General features: G+C 45.3%; 1 protein-coding gene across 1 annotated transcript; it reads left to right on the top strand.

Annotated features, from left to right (window-relative positions):
• The first annotated feature begins 231 nt into the window (after positions 1 to 231).
• Positions 232 to 1,549, top strand: LOC120740480 (putative nuclease HARBI1). Its single transcript, XM_040042876.1, has 2 exons — positions 232 to 967; positions 1,080 to 1,549. Exons 1-2 carry the CDS (start codon positions 255 to 257, stop codon positions 1,528 to 1,530), a joined length of 1,164 nt encoding a protein of 387 aa, XP_039898810.1. The 5' UTR covers positions 232 to 254; the 3' UTR covers positions 1,531 to 1,549.
• The last annotated feature ends 15,897 nt before the right edge of the window (positions 1,550 to 17,446 follow it).

Raw genomic sequence — 17,446 nt, forward strand, 5'->3', positions numbered from 1 at the left:
TCTGTCCAGGGCCCGTATCCCTAAAGAATCTTTGTGCAAAAAGTGGCTCCTAGCGGCCAAATTCTAAGAAAATTCTCAGAGTCATGACTTTTTTTTCCTAGAATTTCCCCTAAAAGTGACACGACAATCCCAGTTAATGTAAAAGCTATTCCTCAAGATTCCTAGCGCTTAAAAGGGCTCCTAAGGCGAGATCTGCTAAGAGCAGGGAAGAGGACTTTTAGTGGCTTAGGAGTTCCCCTAAGCAGCTGCACAAAATGGCCAACAGAAGAGGCAGGAGAGATGTCCTGCAAACACTGGATGACAGGGAATTATTGAGACGCTACAGATTGGATCGTGCAGGAATCATGTTTGTGGTGGATCTCCTTAGAGATGCAATTACTTCACCAACTCGACGCCACAACGCTATTACACCGGAGACGAAAGTAATCACAACCCTGAGGTATTTGGCAACCGGGAAAATGCAACAATGCAGCAGTGATGACTTGGGTCTGTCCCAATCCTCCGTCAGCAGAGTCATCACCCAAACACTGACAGCTTTGTCACAACCTAATATTGTGACACAATTTGTTTCATTCCCGCTGGATGCCCGCACTTTACACACACATAAAAGGGCATTTATGGACATTGCAGGATTCCCTGGCGTTGTGGGTGTAATTGATGGAACACATGTGAGAATAATTGCGCCATCAGAGGACGAGGCTGTCTTTGTTAACAGGAGGAATTTCCACAGCATCAATGTGCAAATAGTCTTCAATGTGGCCTGTAAGATTTTGGACATTGTGGCTAAATGGCCAGGCTCCACACATGATGCGAGAATGCTCTCCGAGAGTGGCATCAGACAGCTTTTTGAGAGACGCTATGTGCAAGCTAATTGCCACTTGTTAGGGGACAGTGGCTACCCATGCAAACCATGGCACCTTACACCTTACCTCCAGCCACGCCAAGGGCCCCAACTAAACTATAACAGGTAAGCCAAACAATACAAAAATCATGGAAATGAAATGCAAGCAATATGTTAGAGCATCCAAGTAGTGCAGTATTTCCATCAAATAATTAAAGGTCTCTGTATTCTATTGTAGGGCCCACAAGACAACAAGAGCGGTGGTGGAGCGTGGCATAGGCCAGCTTAAGAGGCGCTTTCATGTTCTCCACGGAGAGGTGCGGCTGAGGCCTGAAAAAGTCAGCAAAGTCATCATAGCCTGTGCAATATTACACAATATTTGCAAGGTTAGACAGATTGCAGAACCTCTGGAGGATGGCGATGAGGATGAAGACAACGATGAGGATGGTGGTGAAGAAGATATTTACATTTCACAAGGGAACCTAGCCCAGAGTGCACTGCCTTACAGGGCAAACTTCACAAATAAATTATATTTCAGGCAAGCTGTAGCCCCATGTCTTTTGAGAACTTGTGATGATATTAAGAACTACCACAGTTTTACTGCACATCACCTGCAATTGTTAAATGCAAGACACAGAACACAATCTGTAAATGGTTTATTTTTTAGGTGTTCAATTTTAAGGCGGTAGTACTCCTCCTGAAGGGAAAGGACTTCTTTTTGTTTTTCAAACACATCAATTGTGAGTTGCAATCTGCTCTCCTGCAGGGATGCTGACGGAGCAGGTGCTGCGGATGGGAATGGTGTTTGATCCACCGAGCTATCCTGAGTAGCAGCTGCAGATGGTTCAGGCGGCAATCTCATCGGCAAACTGATGGGCCCGGTTCTTGTGATGGCTCCATGCTACAGAAATACATAGGCCTAGTTTAATTATTGTTTTGATTAAATTAATTTAATACAATGAGCATGGATAGCACATGAAATGGCTTCTGCAATGAATAAACACTGTAGATATGAATAACCCTGTGTCCTACCTTTGCTGCACTTCAAGGGCCTGCATCATTGAGGAAGTGACCGTGGCTCAAGAGTTGGGAGTTCGCCTTGTAATCGGAAGGTTGCCGGTTCGAGCCCCGGCTTGGTCAGTCTCGGCCGTTGTGTCCTTGGGCAAGACACTTCACCCGTTGCCTACTGGTGGTGGTCAGAGGGCCCGGTGGCGCCAGTGTCTGGCAGCCTCGCCTCTGTCAGTGCGCCCCAGGGTGGCTGTGGCTACAATGTAGCTGCCATCACCAGTGTGTGAATGGGTGGATGACTGGATGTGCAAAGCGCTTTGGGGCCTTTAGGGACTAGTAAAGCGCTATATAAATCCAGGCCATTTACCATTTACCATCATTGATGTGTCAATGCCTGTTGGCAGCCCGGTGACACTGACCTCAGAGTGTCCCAGGACTTGAAAGACAGTGTCGGCCACCTGGGACAGCCGCTTTGCAGGTGGTCCACCCCCTAGAAAGAAACAGTCAATGAACACAGTACTTAGGCATGTAAATTAACTTTGCCAGCAGGAGCAAGTTGCCAGATTATGTGGTAGGCTATAATATTTTGCTCACCTGTGAGTGAGGATTCCCGCTTGTGTGCTGCAATCTCATCTTTTGCCTTGGACTGTAGCACATACCACCTCTTCTCACAATCGTCGCCTGTCCGCACCACCAGTGGAAAAGAGGCATTGATTGTTTGGGATATTGTGTCCCAGGCGCGCCTCTTGCCTTGGCTAGTGACAGTTGGGCCAAATTTTCCTCGTAACATACCTTTATGTTCGTTCACCAACTGGGCCAGCAACAAACTTTGCTCCTCAGTCCAGTTCGGCTTGCGAGTCCTTTTTTTCTCCATTTTCTGTGTTTGTAGGATATTTGTTAACAAGCCTTTATAAATAGACCAGCCAGCAATCACAGACATTGATAAAAGCTGAGCCGTGTTACCCTCGTTAAGACCACACTGGACTTGTAACGTTGTGATTTCTACTTCATTAAGGACAGCCCCTTGAGATAGGCCATCTTGTTTTCAATGGGGTCCATATGGGAGTGAAAGTACAAAATATGCCAGCTAGGATATTAATATGAGCAAATAAGACACGAATCATTATTTGAACAGGGTGTACAGAGTTTAAGTTTTCACATATTTTAGATTCTAATGTTAGGCTATAACCCCTACAGCTTACTATTCATTTTCCAGATATTTTCTTCAATGTGAAATATTATTTACAATTAAAGTCAGCATAAGATTAGAGTGTATAATTATGTTTATTGATTTGAGGGTACATCCTTTGCTCATTATCAACAAAAGCTCATTTCCATCAAACTTGTAGGATCAACCAATCACGGCTTTTGAAATGATGACTCATACCTAGCAACGGGGTCAACCACACCTCCTCACTAAGATAGGATTTTCCATCCATTCCTTGCTCAGAGTTCACTGAAAATGTTCTGGAATCACTTCTAAGCTAAAACTCCTGGCAAGGAATTTTTAGGTTAAGTTAGGAGCTCTCTGAGAGGATTCTCAGAATCTTTAGGGATACGGGCCCAGATCTCCAGAAGAGCGTCCAGACCTCTGGTAGAGGACCCGAGCTTGAAGGATAGACAGAGGGGCGAGAGGGTAATTTTTTTATAATTGTGTGTGTGTCTGTACGATCTATATATCTGAACGTAAATGCAGATTTAGGATAGTTTTATGTCAGTGAAAAACATTTTTGTGTTATGACAACCCTGAGAAAGGCTTTCTAAAGATAAGATAAGATAAGATAACCTTTATTAGTACCACACGTGGGAAATTTGTTTTATCACAGCAGGAAGTGGACAGTGCAAAAGTTATGTAGCAAAAATTAGAATAGAATAAAATAGAATAAAATATACAACAGGATAAAAATAGAATACAAATGCTGTATACAAATGAGTAAAAATACAACCATGTTAGAAAAGAGTATTGCACTTATTGCAAGTGTTATTGCGCATGTGTGGATGTGTGTGTTTGATCAGTTGGAGTCTTTGTTGTACAGTCTGAAAGCAGTGGGGAGGAAAGACCTGCGAAATCTCTCCGTCCTACACCGTGGGTGCCGCAGCCACTGAAGGAGCTGCTCAGTGCTGTCACCGTCTCCTGCATAGGGTGGGAGATGTTGTCCAACAGGGATCACAGCTTAGCCACCATTCTCCTGTCACTCACCACCTCCACTGGGTCCAGAGGGCATCCTAGAAGAGAGCTGGCCCTTCTGATTAGCCTGTTCAGTCTCTTCCTGTCCCCAGCAGAGATGTTGCCACCCCAGCAGACCACACCGTAAAAGATGGCTGAGGCCAACACAGAGTCATAGAAGGTCTTCAGGAGTGGGCCCTCCACTCCAAACGACCTGAGTCTCCGCAGCAGGTACAGCCTGCTCTGCCCTTTCCTGTAGAGGGCGTCTGAGTTATGAGTCCAGTCCAGTTTGTTGTTCAGATGAACACCGAGGTACCTGTAGCTGTCCACAGCCTCAATGTCCATACCTTGGATGTTCAGTGGTTGCAGTGGAGAATGTTTGTGCCTGTGGAAGTCTACCACCAGCTCCTTGGTTTTACTGGTGTTGATCTGGAGGTAGTTCAGCTGGCACCAGTCCACAAAGTCTTGGGTCAGTCCTCTGTAGTCCTTGTCGTCCCCATCAGTGATGAGGCCGACTATTGCAGAGTCATCAGAGAACTTCTGCAGGAAGCACTGGGTGGAGCTGTGGGAGAAGTCTGCAGTGTAGATGGTGAAGAGGAACAGAGCCAGAACCGTTCCCTGTGGGGCCCCCGTACTGCAGACGACCCTGTCCGACACACAGCCCTGAGTTCTCACATACTGTGGTCGGTCGGTGAGGTAGTCCAAAATCCAGGTAGTGAGGTGATGGTCCACTCCAGAGTTCTCCAGCTCGTCCTTCAGGGCCGTGGGAAGAATGGTGTTGAAGGCACTGGAGAAATCAAAGAACATGATTCTCACAGTGCTCCCAGCGGTCTCTGTGAGAATCATGGTCTTTGATTTCTCCAGTGCCTTCAACACCATTCTTCCCACGGTTATTGTAACTATTGTGTTAACTATGTGTTATTGTGACTGTTATTGTAAAAATACAATAACAGTCAAGAAATTTTTATCATTTATTAACAAACTATAAAAAACAAAGAACATTCATGTTAAAATGAAAAGAAGGGAAGTGAAACAGTCACAAAGAGGCTGGTGTTCTCTCTTAAAACCAGCCTAACATCAAACACAAAAGAAACAACAAAACAAAAGTGTAAACTTTTCAAATAGCTTCAGTGGTTGGAAGTAAGAGAACCAGTTTCCTTCTTGTTTTTTTTACTGGTTTTCAGCTTGTCAGGCCAGAACAGATACACGTGAGGGGGAAAATACAAACAAATCACAGACATCAGAGGAAGCAGGAATGGGGGAAGGTAAAAATCTCAACAATGTAGATGACTCTGACTAAGTCCAAATGTCCGTCAAACACAGTCCAAAGGAAAAATACAGACAGCACAATGACTTTGACAGAGTGAAAGCCAAAACAAAAGGAATCTGACTTACCTGAATTTACCTCCTATCTTTTATAAAACAAAAGCTTTACAACATGAGAACATCCAAAGCTAAAATCATAAATGATCTTACCCAGGTTACTTCAACAATCTAATGTGAAACAGTCCTAATCGTCTTACTAATAAATCAAAACATATGTTAATCTGTCCTTCTAATCTTTTTATGCCTTGAAAATTTTTAGTCACTTCAAACTTAGCAGACCCATTGCTCAGGAACCAACAAAGTGCTAAGTTTCACACTAATTGGATGGGTCGTTCTCATATTTTGACTGAAAGTTCTTCTCCATTGCAACTGTTTCCTATATAGAAGCTAATTGTTGTCTTGTCAGATATTGTCATGGTTAAAACAAAGTGCATCAGTTTTAAGGTTTTCCATATCAGGACATAAAAATCTGTGAATATGTTGTTATCAGTGCTCATTTAAAAAGCCTGCATCTCTGCGGCCTGGTGTAGGGGTGCATCATTGCCAAAGGAATTTCCAGCTTACAACTGGAAAAGCACGATCAACGCTGAATGTTTTTAGAGCAACATACTTCAACATATTTAATATGTTTAAATGTAATATGTTCTATTGTGAATAGAGTAGCATTATGTTTTTGTTCTATGCAAATTTTACATTTCACAACATCACCATAGATTTCAAACTCAAAATCTGCTAACAGCCTAATGTGCTGGTGACAAATCATCACTATAAATAATGGAAACAGTGACAAAAAGTCACAGTTTGACCTTTTATGACGTGAGGATATACACATAAATGGATTCAGCTGTCCATTTAAGGTCAGAGAACCCTATATAATATATATACTTGTTGCATGAAGCAATACACAGTGTGAACAGTGTGTAGTTATGTGTGTTTGCAACAAAGCTAACAGTGTGATGTTTGCTGTTTGAAGTTAACTTTGTTAGTTAGGCGGACTTCTGTATGTCAGGGCAGGTGCGGATAGAGAACAACCGGTTCTGAAGTCCATCAAAACCTGCCTCCAAGCCTCTCAACTGTTTTCATCTGTGCAGTTTTAAAGAATGCTGTCAAACTATTGCAGCTGAGCTTTTTAGCACCTCTCTTCTACTCTTTTCAGACTTTGTTTAGTCACAGGAAAACTAAAAATCTTGGACTAGTACTTCTTTTTACCCACGCTGGAAATAAATCAGGATTCAGTAAGGAAATTGATGGAGAATTGCACCTATACAAACCCTTTAACTGCAATTATTTTGTTAGTTATTACCTGGTTGCAGCTCTGTAAAAAGAAAAAAAAACTGGGTGTGGAAAATAAACTTTTTTCCAGATGCAGTTAAATAGTCACACCCAAATGTCTTTCAGACATGAATGCAGAGAGGAACAGCATGAATGTGAGCCTACCATGAGATCTGAGTTCGGTTAGCAAGATGAAACTAGTGGGCACACCCACTTCATGAGAGAACAAAAGTGGGCCTTTGCCATGCAAACATATCGCAACCCTTTTTTTTCTTTTTTTTTTACAAAGGATTTTTCTGTCTAATTATGATGGCTTCAACTGACAGCAGGATCCAAAAGCAAGCCTGACAGGACAAAAAACAAAGACTAATGGATGCTGATGTCTCAGCTCTCCCAGACATGCATAAAAAGAAAAGGATTATAATGACAATATATTAATTAATTTGGAGATGGTGTATTTTTATACACTACTAACAGAAAGGAGAAGCTGCCTTGTCAGTGTGTGTTGCTTCATGTAACATGTGGGCATCACTGACAGCAGCCATATCTCCAGTGAGATGGAGGTTAAACTGATTCAGTAAAAGGACTACATGTTACAATCTCTGATAATGGCTTGCTTCAAATGGAGAAAGTCTCGAGGGATGGCTGTTATGAGGAAAGGCAGCCCAGAAATTTTACCAGTGGGACACATCGTTGTGTGCCTAAACTTCACAGGGTGTTTCGGTCTTTTATCCCAAGCTAATCTGCCACTTTTTAACCTCCCTTGGTTAGGTTTAGGGATTAGAGATCTGATCTAGATTATCATAAAATTTGGGACCCATCGTCAGTAGTGGACCTTGGATTCATCAGATGTTTTGGCCATTATCACTAGACACCCTCATCCAAGGAGGCCTTGCCAGGGTTGTTCAGGCCCCAGAGTGTGTAACTGGTTTATATCGAATTGTTATTTCTCTTCTACTTTCTTCTGTTTAGTTTTCTACAATTTATTTTCTTCTATCAATTCATTGGAACTGAAAAGTAATACGTATCTCTTTAATATTTATGGAGCCTCACTTCTTCAAAGGAATAGAAAAGGTGCTAGAGAGAAGTAAGACAAAAGAGACAAGAGAGCGGAGAGCTGGAAGGGGGGCGCCTGATCTGGCATCCCACACCTCCCCACCAGATCGGACTGTACGCTCTACCTCCCCACTGCCTCCCAGAAAAGGGAAGAAAAGCAGAGGGGAGAAGATCAGAACATTTTTCTTTTCTTTTTTTCTCTTTCATTCCTCCTTTAGGTTTCACTACCATGAGGTTAACTGCACGGCTCCAGGGAGGCCCTGAGACAGCTGTATCAGTCAACCAGCAAAATTTCTAGTGTTAGGTTTTCTACCCTTTTGACGCCCTCTACTGAGGCAGACCCACCACAGGTTGGTCAATCCATATAGCCGTATGTCTCATGGTTAGCTGACTACCTTAGCTGCCCAAGTGATGTCAGCCCTCTTTAGCCACAGCCAGTGGCTGGTCCTCTCAGCAGTGTTAGCTAATTCTATTGTAGCCTGCTGTTGCGACTGTCCAGTCTCTCTAAGCAGTTTTGCTGTTGTACTGGCAACAAAGCCCCTGCACCCCACTTCCACCGGGCACACCTTGATCTTCCTGCCTCTGTCCTCTGCTTCAGCTGCCAAGTTGGCATACCGCAGCTTCTTACACTCAAATGCTTCCTCAATTGCATCCTACCACGGTACCGTCAGCTCAATGACATATGCAAGTCACAGAGTAATTGTTACCATCTCTGTGGGAAAAATTAGCCTCTGATCCAAGTCCACTTGCATCTGCCAATCCCTGGCGACCTTCAGCGGGCCCAGGTCCGGGGTTGAGGGGCTCGTCCTCGGCTTGTCCCCCTCCCGGACAAATGCTGATGAAAACTGACGCTCCTCTTAGTTTGTAAAAGGTTGAGCATTGATGGATTTTCTCTTGCATTCAACTTTCTCGGCTAGGAAAGAAAATAAAACTGTTAGTAAAGTTTAATGCTTTCATTGAACTATTTGCTGTACCTGTCTGTGAGAAAATGAACCAAATAATCCACTTATTTATGACCTAAATGTAGGTCACGAATATGAGTTTGTTGTTACATTTACTAGTTTAAACTCTTATGTAGCACAACATTGTGTTGATTTTGTAAATCGTGGCTTAATTTAAAGTCATGCACAAGTTTGTGGCCTTATGTGATACACAAATACAGAATAGAATAGAATAGAATAGAATAGAATAGAATAGAATATGTGCCAAAGCTATTTTTAAAAATAGAGGAGACTTGTCATTTCAAGACTATTTCAATTATCAGTACTTCTTCTCTTATAGCAAGCCAACACCATTTTTCTTCTTAGAAAGAATTCAAACATAAACAGCAGTACGGGATTAAATCTGAATGAACAACATTCACTGTCAAATCAATCAGCTATGTGTCTCCCTCTTTGAATCACTGTCGGCATCATCTGTTGTTATTCACAGCTCTGGAGAAGTGACAGTAACGCCGGCAAATAGAGAATTTGCCACTTCTGCTTGTTTGCATCTGTGAGGAAAACATAATTCATTTTGAAGTGTCCTATTCTCCACTCTCTGCATAAGTGACTCTGAGGGGTCAGACCATCCTGACACTCATAGGAAGTAGATGTGCCAAAGTGAGTCAGTCATCCTCCACTGCTGCTTCACTGACGACATACAAGTCAAGGTTTCTAGCACATAATGATGACTCACTGTGAGGACCGCAAGGAATCTATTCATGTTTTTTTTTCCCATCACTGCAAGGAATGGCTGCCACTGGGATGCTGAATAGTTGAATTCACACTGAGCTCTCAAATCGGTCTGATTTTTAGCAAAATGACAGAAACAGAGGGGAGAGAAAGAGCCAGAGACACAACTGAAACTGTGACAGAGCAGAAGAGGAAACAAGGGGGAACCTAATACTAAAAAGAGAGAAGGAGAGCGAGGGGGAAGAAGAGAGAAGGCACTCACTGGTCCTTCTATGTCAGCGCTGGGAGCTGGGCTGGGTCCAGGCGCAAGGCAGCCGTGGCAGCCTATGCATACTGCAGCATAACTAAGGGAGGATTCAGGTTCACCTGGTCCAGCCCCAACTATATGCTTTAGTAAAAAGGAAAGTTTGAAGCCTAATCTTAAAAGTAGAGATAGTGTCTGTCTCCCGAATCCAAACTGGAAGCTGGTTCCACAGAAGAGGGGCCTGAAAACTGAAGGCTCTCCCTCCCATTCTACTTTTAAATACTCTAGGAACAACAAGTAGGCCTGCAGTGTGAGAGCAAAGTGCTCTAATTGTCAGGGTTCCTGGGTCGGTGACCCAGTATTTTCAGTTCTTGTTCACTGTTTATCTACTGCCTGTTCCACTTCCTGTTTTATTGTGTTAGCCTTGGTCTGTGTGCGTTATGTTCAGTCCTCTTCCCATTAGTTCATTATGTTCAGCTGTGTACTCACCGGTCTCTCATTATCACCAGTCTGTGTATTTAAGCCCTCTGTTTCTACCCATTCACTGTCGTGTCATTGATGATGTCGTTCAGTTCAGTCAGCCAGCCATTCATTCATTCATTCAGTCGTCCAGCCAGCCAGCCAGCCAGCCGTTTTCTACCTCTGTTCTGTTCATCCACTCCTTATAATAAACCTTCACCAGTCTTCACCTACCTGCGAGTCCTGCGTTTGGGTTCCTTCCTCCTCGCCTCCACACAACGCCTGACAGAATGACACGACCCGTGCCACGAAGACACGTTAGGAACCCAGCGGACTCGGACCTCTATGAGCGGCAGGAGGTAGCGCTCTCCTTGTGGGCGGAAAAACTCAAGGAGAGACAGCGGCTCTTCGCGGAGCGAGAGCACGTCTTCGAGGGCACTCGCTTGGCTCTGGGCGGGCCTCGGAGACGCCGCGTTCCCCCACCTGCTGCCTCACCTGCACCGGAGCATCTGCCACGGAGAGTGGACGTTTCACGCCGCGCTTCGGCCGCTCCCTCTCTCGCCACTCCGCTCCACGCTCACACATCACCTGCCTCATTCACCGGACCTTCAACCTCGCCACGGCACAGCGGCTCCGTCTTCCACCTCGGCTCAACAGAGGCTCCCGTGCCAGAGGCTCGGACGTGTACCCCGCCCGCTTCCTCCTCCCGGAGAAATCGGCGCACACGCCGCCATAAAACGGACTACTTTCAGCCACTCCCGATGGTGAGCTCCAGTGACTGTTTTTCGCACTCACCATCTGACTATTCACTCAAAACGCACAATAACCCCATCTCTGATTCGTGGGATGTTTCCCTCCTGGAGGATTCTGTGGACTGGGAAGATTTGTTCTGCTCTGCTCTCCCAAAGACTGTAAATAGTGGTGGCAGGAAAACCAGAACAATCCCCAATAAACCTGCTAACATCACACACCCAGTCATTATCTCCACTCCCGTCAGTCAGTCTACCCCCACACCAGTGCCAGCTCCCAGGAGGAGGGCAGCTGCGACCCAGTCTACCGCCACACCCGCTTCGGTTTCTCGAGTGGGGGTGACTGGTGTCCAGCCACCTCCCGTGCCTGTCCCAGCACCTAGGCTGAGGACGGCCAGGAACCAGCCTGACCCCCCTAGAGACTCAGCTGAGGCTCTCCAGCCAGTGCCCTCACGCTCTGGAGGCACGGAAGAGCTAATCAGTCCACCACTTCATCCACCACCTGATCCAGCCTTTCACGCACTAGCTCTATCCCTGGTTAGATTAGCTGAAGTGTCCCCTGCTCAGGCACCGGCCTTACTAGCTCAGGCTGTAGCTTTATCTCCCTCATTAGCTCAGTCTGTAGCCCAGCCATTAGCCACACCAACCTCAGCTCCGTCGTCAGCCTCACCTGCTGTTCAGCTTCCACTCCTGTCAGTTCCCTCACCTGCTGTTCAGCTTCCACTAGTCACTGTCAGTTCCACCCTCAGTCCTGCTGTTCAGCTTCCACTCCTGTCAGTTCCCTCGCCTGCTGTTCAGCTTCCACTCCTGTCAGTTCCCTCGCCTGCTGTTCAGCTTCCACTCCTGTCAGTTCCCTCGCCTGCTGTTCAGCTTCCACTCCAGTCAGTTCCCTCGCCTGCTGTTCAGCTTCCACTCCAGTCAGTTCCCTCGCCTGCTGTTCAGCTTCCACTCCAGTCAGTTCCCTCGCCTGCTGTTCAGCTTCCACTCCAGTCAGCTTCCCTCGCCTGCTGTTCAGCTTCCACTCCAGTCAGTTCCCTCGCCTGCTGTTCAGCTTCCACTCCAGTCAGTCCCTCGCCCTGCTGTTCAGCTTCCACTCCAGTCAGTTCCCTCGCCTGCTGTTCAGCTTCCAGCCCCGTCAGTTCACTCGTCTGCTCTCCAGTCCGCTCCTGTCCAGTCTCCCGTAGCTCAGTCTCCTGTCCAGTCAGTCCAGTCGCCTCCTGTCCAGTCAGTCCCCAGTCGAACGTCACCAACCTGTTCAGTACCCAGAGCCTGCTGCTGAGCTACCCCGCTGGCCCCGGCCGCTCCTCAGCCAGGGGTTTCCGCACCCGCTGGCCCGGCCGCTCCTCAGCCAGGGGTTTCCCGCACCCGCTGGCCCGGGTCCGCTCCTCAGCCAGGGGTTTTCCGCACCCGCTGGCCCGGCCGCTCCTCAGCCAGGGGTTTCCGCACCCGCTGGCCCGGCCGCTCCTCAGCCAGGGGTTTCCGCACCCGCTGGCCCGGCCGCTCCTCAGCCAGGGGTTTCCGCACCCGCTGGCCCTGTCCTGTGTGTGCCAGGGGCTCCAGTGCCCACTGGTTCTGAGACCGTTTTCACTGGAGGGCCCGAGGAGCCCGTCCGGCAACCTTCTTCGTCAGCTGGGGGTTCAGGAGAACCGCACCAGCCTCATGCCTCGTCAGCTGGAGGGCCCGAGGAGCCCGTCCGGCAACCTTCCTCGTCAGCTGGAGGGCCCGAGGAGCCCGTCCGGCAACCTTCCTCGTCAGCTGGAGGGCCCGAGGAGCCCGTCCGGCAACCTTCCTCGTCAGCTGGGGGTTCAGGAGAACCGCACCAGCCTCATGCCTCGTCAGCTGGAGGGCCCGAGGAGCCCGTCCAGCCACCACCTGCGGCTGCCTCGCTGTCACCTAGCTCTGCCTCTGCCTCTGCCTCGCCTGGTCCGGCCTCAGACTCGGCCTCTGCCTCGCCTGGTCCGGCCTCAGACTCGGCCTCTGCCTCGCCTGGTCCGGCCTCAGACTCGGCCTCTGCCTCGCCTGGTCCGGCCTCAGACTCGGCCTCTGCCTCGCCTGGTCCGGCCTCAGACTCGGCCTCTGCCTCTGCTTCGCCTGGTCCTACAGCTGCTCCTCAGTCTCCGCCGGCTCCCGTGCCGCCTCCTGCAGCTGCTCCTCGGCCGCCTTCTCCTCGTCGCCGGCGTGGTCGACCACCGGACCGCCTTCACCTGAGTGGCCGCCGTTGCCTTCCACACGGCCGGCCCCCCGACCGCCTTCGCCTGAGTGGCCGCCGTTGCCTTCCGCACGGCCGGCCTCCCGAACTGTGTCCACGTCGCCGCCGTTGCCGTCCGCACGGTCGGCCCACCTGAACTGTCTCTGTGTGGACTCCGTCCCTCCGTCCTGGGCCCCCTCCGCCCGCCCTGTTCTGGTTTTTTTTTTTTTTTTTTTTTTTTTTTTTTTTTTTTTTCTTTTGGCCGTCGGGTGCCGGCCTTTGTCGGGGGGGGGTACTGTCAGGGTTCCTGGGTCGGTGACCCAGTATTTTCAGTTCTTGTTCACTGTTTATCTACTGCCTGTTCCACTTCCTGTTTTATTGTGTTAGCCTTGGTCTGTGTGCGTTATGTTCAGTCCTCTTCCCATTAGTTCATTATGTTCAGCTGTGTACTCACCGGTCTCTCATTATCACCAGTCTGTGTATTTAAGCCCTCTGTTTCTACCCATTCACTGTCGTGTCATTGATGATGTCGTTCAGTTCAGTCCAGTCAGCCAGCCATTCATTCATTCAGTCGTCCAGCCAGCCAGCCGTTTTCTACCTCTGTTCTGTTCATCCACTCCTTATAATAAACCTTCACCAGTCTTCACCTACCTGCGAGTCCTGCGTTTGGGTTCCTTCCTCCTCGCCTCCACACAACGCCTGACACTAATAGGGTGCTATGGTACTACAAGGTCATTAAGATAAGATCGGGCCTGATTATTTAAGACCTTGTATGTGAGGAGCAGGATTTTAAACTCAATTCTGGATTTAACAGGAAGCCAATGAAGGGAAGCCAAAACAGGAGAAATCTGCTCTCTTTCTAGTCCCTGTCAGGACTCTTGCTGCAGCATTTTGGATTAACTGAAGGCTTTTCAGTGAGTTTTTAGGACATCCTGATAATAATGAATTGCAGTCGTCCAGCCTGGAAGTAATAAATGCATGAACTAGTTTTTCAGCATCACTCTGAGACAGGATATTTCTAACTTTAGAGATGTTGCACAAATGGAAGAAAGCAGTCCTACATATTTTAATATGTGCATTGAAGGGCATATCCTAAGGTTTTCTCACAGCGTTACTGGAGGCCAAGGTAATGCCATCCAGAGTAAGAACTTGGTTAGACACCATATTTCCAAGATTTTCAGGATCAAGTACAATAACCTCAGTTTTATCTGAATTTAGAGGCAGAAAATTAGAGGTCATCCCAGTCTTTATGTCTACATTCCTGTAGTTAAACTAATTGGTGTGTGTTATCTGGCTTCATGGATAGATAAAGTTGGGTGTCATCTGCATAGCAGTGAAAATGTATGCTATGCCTTCTGATGATACTGCCTTTGGAAAGCATGTATAATGTAAGCACAATTGGTCCTAGCACTGAACCCTGTGGAACTCCATAATTATATGTGAAGAGGACTCTTCAATTACATAAATAAACTGAGTGTATTAATTCGTTGGATTCTTGTTCAATATTGTTATTACTGCAAGGAAGACTAATTGCAAGCTGTTATCAATATCAGACCAGAGAGAAGCCTTTGATAATGATAAAAATGCAAACATGTGTGGAACGGCCTAAAATGAATAAAGATTAAATGAATCAGGAGCGGTTTATAGATGCTGTGCCTAAATTAGACTCAGTGATCAATGAAAGCACTCGGTTATAATTCCCGTGTCTAAAGTTCAGTTTGCACATGTAGGGACACAGGTTTAAGACTTTAAATGCAACATTTAACCACTTAGCTTAAAGCATCATGGGACTCTTTGATAGCCTAAGATAAGATTAAGGTAAATAAACCTGACTCCAAAGACTTCCCTGAAAATTCCATGATTCGTCTTGAACAAAACAGACGGAAAACCAGCAGCACTACTCATCGTAATCATGGCTTAAAGCAGAGACAGGCTGCAATTTGGTGTCAGGTCCACCAGGTGGAGCCAAATCATCATCAACACGAGTCATGCATCAAGAGACGAGACGCCGAGTTAATTATTTCAAAGTAAATTGTGTGGTATGCATAGTCAGCATATCTAAAGTGCCATGTAAAGATTTAAAATATAATGCCACATTTGACCTGTGACCTCTCTTTCAAGGTCAATAGAGTAATATGAAGGTCAAAGTGATAATATTGCTATACAAAGCTGGATTGATAACATAAAGGCGTATAGAGAATGATACATGGGGATTTTAAAAGTTGCATTGCTTTGGACCCCTGCATTGGCAACATTTAGGAAATGATACTGCTTAATGGGGCTTGTAAATATCACACTATAGTTTGACCTCAGACCTCACTTTTACATTTCAGATGCGCTTTTCTATATATAATAAAAATCAATATGTATCGTAGACTCTTGAGGTCTTAAAGCTCATTCCATATGACCTGTCATATCAAAAGAAATGAGATGCAGGTTATTCAACCAAAACACTTTTTGATGAGAAATATTTAAGGTAAAGAAAAACCAAGCACGCTATGAAAAGTATTGGGAAAACAAACATTTATAAATATAAAGAACAAAATAAATAATAAAGAAATATAAATTACTATTATCATTGATAAAATAAATATAAACAACTGCATTTTTAAGAGTCGTTCAGTTTTCATGTGCTTTTGTCTTATTTCCACTTTCATGTGTTTATTTCATCATTTGTTTTCACTGACAGTAGTCCTCTACAGATGTTTCACTGCTTTTTCTTCTGGAGAAAAAAAACAGTACTGGGATGTCAATACATTAAATTTTATTTGAGGTTTTCATTAACGTTTTTTGTTGTTGTTGTTTTTTCACCTGAACCAACTATTGTAACATTTTCAGGGCAGTAAGATGTTTGCATCAAACACTCAAGTTCCTGCATGTTGCGATGGAACAGACATGCCCACAGGCTAGAACATTCGAGAACAGATCGCTTAGATTTCTAAGAACTTTGGGTGTGTTGTTCAAAACTCTTCTGACATCACCTAAGTCACGAGATATTTGTCTATTTTAATCACCTGATGTGATGTTTCACACCAGGGATGTAACAAACCAGAGACTGAGGGTGGAATTATGAACAAGAATGGACAAAGCAACGTGTTTTGGCAATTCTCTTTGCACTCCCAAGACTAGACGAGAACTTTTCAAACACTGCCCTGTCTCACTGTACTCAGATGGTTTAGACATTATTAATTCCAGATTATGAGAAAGAACCAATGCACTTTGGAAAGTGAAAAGGAGCATCTAAAGAAGTGTTGGGCATACTGTACTGAATATTCATTAATGAATATAATCAGAAGGGCTTTCCACAAAAGCTGTCTAAAGTAACTAAAATCAGTCAAACCTACTTCTTCTTCTTTTTTTCACTGTTGATAAACAAAAAATGAACAACCCACAAACCAACATCAACACTGAATAACCAAAGAAAAGTCAGTTGGCCGCACAAAAAGAAAATAATCCATTTAAACTGTAGGATTTGGCGTCCTCATTTGAACCCAACCCGGAAAATAGATTGGTCACATCTATCAAAACCAAAACAAATAACAAAATACAGGTTTAAAACATCCCATTTAATTAGCTGCAGTGGCTTGAAGGAGGAGTGAGACAGAGAGACACAAAACCAGTTTTCTAGCTTCAGTTCTGGATGTTTTTTCAGGCCACAACTGGAGCCAGACACATCTTGTGTGTACTGGGAGTGGCACACTAATAGTGCTGTGCAAAAATCTTGACAGGCTATAAATTATATTTCCCTAGGAAAATGGTAAACATGTTGGGTGACTTATTTAAACATGCAATGATACATACAAATACTGTATATAAGTAAAAAAAAAAGAAAGAAAGAAAGAAAATCCACCAAGACCACATGTACCTCCCTCCTGTCCTCCTCCTCTCTTATATATTGATTATGATTTGAACAACATATTTCAAATTTGGATTCATCACTCAGTAAGACCTGTTGCCACTGATTTTCAGGCACTTTCTTGAGTAATTTGGGACACACCCCAGCCTTTTCTCCCTGTTTCCCTTCCTTAAAATTAGCTGCTTAACAGCCAACTTTACACTGAGACCATTTCATGAGGCTTTATGAGACGTCAGTGAACGTTAGAAGGATTGATTGAAGGACCAGATGCATCTCTTAATTGCTTATTTCTTTACAACATTTTAAAGACATGACTTTCAAATACTGTTGTGGTGTGGATAGTATCAGGCCTGACATTTATTGTTTTGTCCACCCCTTTTCCAGTTTTCTCAATTTTAGGGTCAAACTGCAAACAGCGCCGTTATATGATAAATTTGATAACGCTTTGAAAAATCACCTTATTGTTGCAGTAATTAAGAGTCCTAAGAGCATACACAGTAAATAATATAAATAAAAGAAAGAAGCAAAACTGAAACATAAAGACACAAGAGAAGGAACACGTTTCTTGATAAGGACGTGTATAGGATGGGAATGGTAAACTTAAATA

Source organism: Simochromis diagramma, unplaced genomic scaffold (assembly GCF_900408965.1).
Source record: "Simochromis diagramma unplaced genomic scaffold, fSimDia1.1 OVJJ01000304.1, whole genome shotgun sequence".
In the NCBI taxonomy this organism is placed as follows: domain Eukaryota; kingdom Metazoa; phylum Chordata; class Actinopteri; order Cichliformes; family Cichlidae; genus Simochromis; species Simochromis diagramma.